Source organism: Rhipicephalus sanguineus, chromosome 9, assembly GCF_013339695.2.
Source record: "Rhipicephalus sanguineus isolate Rsan-2018 chromosome 9, BIME_Rsan_1.4, whole genome shotgun sequence".
Taxonomy (NCBI): domain Eukaryota; kingdom Metazoa; phylum Arthropoda; class Arachnida; order Ixodida; family Ixodidae; genus Rhipicephalus; species Rhipicephalus sanguineus.
In genome coordinates, this window is record NC_051184.2 from 90,778,459 (window position 1) to 90,785,818 (window position 7,360).

The 7,360-nt window shown below is 46.5% G+C and overlaps 1 protein-coding gene across 1 annotated transcript in view; it reads left to right on the forward strand.

Annotated features, from left to right (window-relative positions):
* Nucleotides 1-4,585, forward strand: part of LOC119405724 (uncharacterized) — a 37,523-nt gene extending 32,938 nt beyond the window's left edge. The window contains exon 6 of the mRNA XM_049419485.1: nucleotides 4,558-4,585. Coding sequence (XP_049275442.1) covers nucleotides 4,558-4,585 — 28 coding nt within the window. The remainder of the gene's footprint in view (nucleotides 1-4,557) is intronic.
* Nucleotides 4,586-7,360: the final 2,775 nt, after the last annotated feature.

Below are 7,360 nucleotides of genomic sequence, written 5' to 3' on the forward strand. Positions count from 1 at the left end.
GCTTTGAATTTCATTGTTTCGCATCCAGGAATGTTTCACATTTTGTTATGATAATTTTGTTCAATATCGTGCGCATATATCAGAAGCTTTCTGCACTTTTGTCAGTATAAAAATTGTCTTTTTGAATATTTGCTCTAGTGTTATATTCTGTTTTTTTCCACTGTTCTTTAAGTTCTTAACTTTGCCGATAACATTCGTGTTGTTTAGTGATCATGAACACGTGTATGTTAATCTCCTCTTGATAACTTCTGTTAATCTCCTGAGCCTTTGATTTTCATCAACATTTGATGAAAATGTTGATTTTCGGAAACGAGGACAATAAAACGAGACCAAAGATATTTTGTGTTGTGAGTGCAATTCATTATTTTGCGTTCTGGCAGATGCTGCACGACTGCCGTGTTTGCAATGCCTGATTGCAAATTGCGCACATTCAAATGAGCAGCGAACGCGCGGCGCAGTACGCGCAGCGGATGCAAAAAAAAACAACAAAAAGCGCCCGGCGCGCTGCACGGCGCAGCACGCATACGAGGGGGTCATAAAAGAAAGGGAGAGGGAGCCCGCTCACGCAAACAAAACAAAAAGAAAAACCCGGCGCGCGGCGAGGGAGTAGGAGAGAGGCGCGGCGGTGTGGTTTAGTGTTGCCATCGACGCATACCGTGTGCGCCGCCATTCTGCCGTTCGAGTCTCTGAAACCCCAGCCGCCAGGATAGTAACTGAAGGGACGTTTGGCGCTGCCAGCGCTGACGTCATGAATTAAGGCGTCCTATGGGAGGTATACGGAGTAACCGCCCCCTGGGCGAAGCTCCTTAAAGCGGCACCCGTTCGTCCCTCGTAGTCGTAGTGCGTAACCAGTCGTAACGCTAGTACCAGATCTTGACCTCCAAGGTGGTGCCGGTGGGAGAGTTTTCCTGGCGTTGTTGAACAATAAAATTCGCCAGCGTGCGCGTTAACTAAAAGGCAAATTCTTCTGCCTCTCATTCCCCATTAGCAGCCATTGGCATGTTCCAGTAGGAAACGCTAGTAGAAGTAGAAGTGTAAGTGTTAGCTAAAAGCCGGCTTCTTCTGGCTCTCATTCCCATTAGCAGCCATTGTTTACCTCCAAGGTTGTGCCTGGTGAGATTTCTCCTCTGCGTGATTAAACAATAAAAATTTTGTTCAAAAACGCCGTTGATTGATAAAAAACCAACGAAAGACGCCAGATGTTTTCTAAAAGTAGAATGAAAGACGCCAGATGTTTCTAAAGCAAACGAAAAGACGCCAGCTGCTTAACGAAAGGCGCCAGAATGTGTTCTAAAGCAATGATTTTCTAACAATGAAATGCACAGCGTACATGTAATTAAAGTGAGTGCAATAGCGTCATACCTCTCATCGAACTTTGTATAAACGCGCCGATCTCACGTCGGTGATGATGTACTGGGCAGAATTCACGGAAGATTCACGGTTTACCGATGAACCTCCGCAGCTTCGCCCACTCATCATCATTCACTCCGTGGATATGCTGTGATTTTTTTCACTCACTCACTCATTTGCTATTCTTCAGCTAAGCCGCACATGCCGTTTCTGCAGCCCAAGTGTCCCGATTCAGTATTGGCCCTGTGTGCAAGCGGACAGCGTTTGTAGTGGTAGTCCCAGCCTTGTCGCAGCGCCTGTTCGTAACATTTGAGGGTTTTCATAAGGCTTCGCGTTTCTCAAAGAAAATAGCTTCGTGGTTTGTTATAGACCAGCGTAGTTTCAAATTAAAAGCATGATCTAAGCAAAAAGTTGTGCAACAAACATGCGCCACTATTACTGCTGAAATGGAAGACCAGCCTTGCTCCACTCCTACTAATTCGGCTCCATTGACAGTGGTGTGCCACGGGTCTGTTCGTTACTGCAGCAACTGGGACAGCCTACTGCTCTCTCCAAGTTGAATACGCAGTTCTACGAACCGCCAACCATTTTCGTAAAAGAAAGGAAAACGTTTCATGGCAAAAGTTATTCCAGCGTAGCAAGACGCCTTACCGCAGGCCCATACTAGGTCACATAGTATAATAAATGAAGCTACATAAACTTCGTAATGTTGGTATATTTCATTTTATCATCTAGAGCGCAACGCAAGATAAGAACAGAGTGAAAACCGACGTAGACAGCGCCCGTCTTCATCGGTTGTCACTCGGTCCTTGTCTTCTGCTGTGCGTTGAGTGCCGAAAACGCACTAAATTGTTTATTATTTCTTCTCTACTTCACGACGGCTGTCTGTGGCAGCACAGCCAGGTTTTCGGAACCTGAGCACATACTATTTCACTACACGGCTGCATGTAGTGCTCAGAAGATTACCTTTGTTGATTACAAAGCAGAAAGGAAACCAAAATGCCTATTTCTTTTCTTTTTATGTCCAAGAGTTTCTGCAATATAAGAAAGCTTACCCCGTAAATGGATTTTCGTTTCTTGCTGCTGTTAACTTTCGTGTGTCGATTTCGTGTTCTCCTCCCACCTTAAACACGTGATCGTGCCGATGTGCTGCAGCAGGCACACATCGAAGCTGTTAAGTCAGGATGAGCGATTGTTCATTAGTTGATGTAGAATTATCCAACAGGAAGAAACAAAGACAGAGGTGCATTTCGCAACATTTTGTGATCCGCAAACAATTACGAGGAAATGGCTTGTACAACATTCACACCACCAGTTCAAATGGATCTCTCTCATCGCGATAGCCACATTGGCGAGTGAGACCACCAGCTTGAAAGCAAAAAACGCCAGGCCTGCACGTAAAGCGCAGCACAATCACAGCGAAAGCTGGAAAAGCGGAATTTCTAGAGCCCGTTATAAACTCTCTTGTGGCTACTAATAGAAGTACACTAGCAACGTACCCACTATGCCACAAATCGTAATTTTTGTGAAGTTGGGAAGCACCCAATACGACATTATTCGTCATTCTGTGGAGAAGCGAGGTACCATCTGTAAGGTATTATGTGCACTTTGTTGATGCGACTGTTGATGACGATGAAGAATAATGGCTGAGCCCTTTGTAATGGGTTGGAAGCTTTAAACGACCCACTACTTACGTAATTGGCATTGTTTGACGCCCGGTCGATATTTAACTCTCCCACCACGCTTTATAACACATGTTAACGCGACAAAAAGAGAGAGAGGGAAGTACCTTTATTGTGACCCTGAGGAAATTGATGATGGATACCTCATGGGCTTCCTTGGCAACCAATAGAAGTGCACTTACGAGTACACCCCTACACTATAAATCATCATAATTTTTGTGAAGTAGGGAATGAGCCACTATGCAATTTTTCGTCATTCTGCGGAGAACCGTGGTACCCACTAAACACCTGTAAGGCATAATATGCAGTTTGTTGAGGCTGTGGCTCATGACGATTAAGAATTAAGGCAGGGGCCTTTGTAATGGGTTTGAAGCATTCAATAACCCCCTCGTTGCGCAAATCGCGTTGTGCGACGCCTGGTTGTTATTTTACTCATCTACCACACTACATTATATATGGCAAGTGCGGCGAGTTGGGCGGGTTGGTAAACATGCATAACTAGGGACGTTCAGCGCAATAACACGGAGCCACAAGAAAGAGACGCAGACAACACATGCGCTAACTTCAAACCACGTTTATTTGGGAACGCACATGCATTATACAAACTCTAATCGCAGCAATCTCACGCCTCGCTCCTTACAAATATAGGTCTACAGAAACATGATGTTTTATCAGAACACGCTACAAGTCTCAACTAACAGGAATCTCGCACGTGTCATCCAGCAATGCCAAATCATACAGAAAACCCGTAAATCAAATACATCGAAATTACAACACCATCACGCACGCCCATCGACGAATACGGACGCACGGAAATGACGCAACCATCCGGCTGCGCAAAATAATACCCTTATTTCTGTCGATGCGGCCCTACGAAGGCATGCTAAGAAAGACAATTCTTTTGATGAAGGGCAGTGATGGTTGGCTCACGCACTTCGAGCCTTGTTTTTCGCTAACGTAAGCCTCAGCTATTTCGCGGTTACTCTCTCCCTGTGACGAAAGTCACAGATTTTCTTTCCACATCGGACTGCAGCCACACGACGGCTATGCAAGGCCAATGGGTCGACGGCGCACCTCTTCAACGAGCTGTGGTGCTCCCGCAGACAATGTTTAGACAACGGCCATTTTGGCCTACGTAACGTGACCGCACGAAGGGATCTCGTCACCCCCCTTTTACACATGACACGAACTGCAGCCATGTTTCATGGTGCACTCCGCCTTTTGCATGCCGCTTCCTTTCTCCTCACGATGTTGCAGCCTCGGCAAATCCCCTTCAGCTTATTTTTGGCTGAGAACACCACGTTGACATAAAGCGCGCCGCACTCTTTGAAGCGTGGGGACACTCCGTGAATGTAGGGACTCCTGAAAATGGCCGGCTTTCTTCACTCCTTCCCGCCTGCGTTAGCAAACCACCTGTCTTCTTACGCTCTTTAGCACCCTTCACCAGTAGCTGCTATAACCCGGTCAGGGTACCCTGCCTGTCGCAGCTTTCCTGCTTGTTCACATCACGTGTTTTGCTCATCAGGTGCGGACAAGACAAGGGCAAGGTTTGACCTTCACGTGCGAGGCCCCCCGTGATACTTTACAGTATCTTGACCTCCATTTGGTCTTTCGCTACTGAGAAATATGCTGGCAACTTAACCAGATCACAAAAGGGTTTGCTCGACTACCATTCAGGTCCACTCTAGCTTGTTTAAAACGGAATAGCCTGCTCATGTATCCGGTCTGCCATTTCGAAGTCTTGTCCGCCCTGTAGGCAAAAGCGTGAGTGAACAAGCTGAAAGCTGCGACAGGCAGGGTACCCTGACGCGGTTTTAGCCTACTGGTGAAAGGGTGCTAAAGAGCTAAGAGCAGGTGGTTTGCTAACGCAGGCGGGAAGGATGAAAAGCCGGCCATTTTCCAGTATCCCCTCATTCCGGAGTGTCCCACCGCTTCAAAAAGAGTGGCGGCCGCTTTAATGTCAACGTGGTGTTCTCAGCCAAAAATAAGCTGAAGGGGATTTGCCCAGGCTGCACATCGTGAGAAAGGAAGCGGATGCAAAGGCGAGTGCACCATGACATGGCATGCAGTTCGTGTCTGTGTAAAGGGGTGGTGTACGCGATCCCCTCTTCTCGTGCGGTCACGTTTACGTAGGCCAAACTGGCCGTTGTCTCAACATTCGTCTGCGGGAGCACCACGCTCGTTGAAAGGTGCGCCGTCGCCCCATTTGCCTTGCATAGCCTCAGTGTGCTGCAGTCCGATGTGGAAAGAAACCTCTGTGCTATTTCGTCACAGGGAGAGAGTAACCCGAAATAGCTGAGGCTTACGTTATCGAAAAACAAGGCTCGAGTGCGTGAGCCAACCATCACTGCTCCTTCTCAAAGAATTGTCATTTCTTAGCATGCCTTCGTAGGGCCGCGCTCGACAGAATAAGGGTATTATTTTTTGCGCAGCCCATGGTTGCGTCATTTCGCGTTCTTCCGTATATTCGTCAGATGGCGTGCGTGATGTGTTGTTTCGATTGTATATTTGATTTACTGGTGTTTTCTGTATGATTTGGCATTGCTGGATGACACTTGTAGATTCCCTTTTAGTACTGTGATGACGTGTAGGCGTGTTCTTGAAAAACATCATGTTTCTTGTAGCCTATTTGTAAGAGCGAGGCTGAGATTGCTGCGATTAGTTTTATATATATGCATGGCGTTCCCAAATAAACGTGGTTTGAAGTAGCGCATGTGTTGTCTGCGTCTCTTTCTTGTGGCTCCGTGTTATTGCGCTGAACGTCCCTAGTTATATATGGCAATGTGGTTCCTTCCCGACATAAAGCCTGTATAGTGTCTTTTTGCTTAGCTGTTTCAAGCACCGGCATGGCTCTGAGGTAGGATACTGGGCTCCCACGCATAGGGTTCTAGTTCGAACTTCGTTCCATCCTATTTTTTTTCTTAATTTGAGCGATAGTGGTTACGACGCCGGTGGCGGCGGCAGCGGACGCGGCGGCGGAAAATTACGGCGCCAAAAATGGCCCTTGTTGTGATCTCATAACAGCTTTCGCTGTAAAAAAAATGCAATAGCAAAGTGACACAAATGACACATTAGGTAAATTGCTTTGCGCACATTGTCGGTATTTTCGATTGCCATTGTAGATTATACAAACACCGTCCCCGTCGCGAAGTGTACACCGCGCATCAGTGTTATCAAGGGAGGCTTGCTATGAAATGATAGAGCGCTTTATCGTGATACAGTGACCAGTGCGATGCTTCGCCTGTGCAACCCTTGCACCTTTTTTTTCAAATTGAGAGGGCACCCGCTATAGCACTAGACGAGTTGATGTCGAATATGCGGTCATTGATCAAAAGGAGCGTTTTTGACCACAAATGATACACGTCATAAACTGCGTTACATAGATGGTCTGTATTTTCAGTTGCTCATTGTCGCGGATACGAAATATCGAGACTATTTTTTGTAAGCAGTTGTTAGATTGGAGAACGCATCCGCTTACTCAGGACCCCAGGACGAAGCAGCGTCATTCTTGAGGGCTGATTGAAGAGGGCGCGCGACGTCGCAAAGTTTTTGACAAAGCACCGAAGTAAGAGCAGAGGCCGAAGAAACTGCGACATCTTTCGAACAAGTTTGGCACAGGAAATCTTTCACTGCCGTAATTTTCTTGATCAGGCGAACACCGAAGGAATCAACGAGATGTCCGCACAGAAATTTCATGACGGCGAAGTGGCACTTGGACAAATTTAGCTGCAGCCCGCCTTACTTACGACGAGAAATTTCGATAGCCTTTCAAGGTGCGTCACAAAGGATGTAGAAAAACGATTACGTCATCCAGTAGCAGAGGAAGATGGACCGCTTGAAGCTATTCAGAAGTAACGCAACATGCGTATAAAATAAAAAAATTGACAGAGCGTAGTTATTTGCAGCGCCAGCGCCCGGTATTCAACGAAAACGTAAGTTATGGCCTGCGAGAATATTGCGAATATGAGACTCGAAACTAGATTTAATATTTTATGTTACTTTTTGTAGCAATACGTGAAACAGAAGCAAGTTTTAAGAAATAAGGGAAAACCAATACAGCTACAAAAGTGACACTAAGAATAAAAGACAACCATCTATTCGCCGCGAGATCAAGCAGTGTCGGCACCAAGCGGCGAGCGCGCGAAACCCCGTGGTGTGGATGGCTCCTTGCGTCGTCTGCTAGCCACACCGTGTTCGCATGTGTGCGTACGTCATGCGCGTCCTCAGATTACAGCTTATTGAGTTGTGCTAGCACAGTATCAAATGCTTGTATGCATGCCTACACGACATATATAAGCATTTCGCCTTACGAGACTTCTATGCACTCT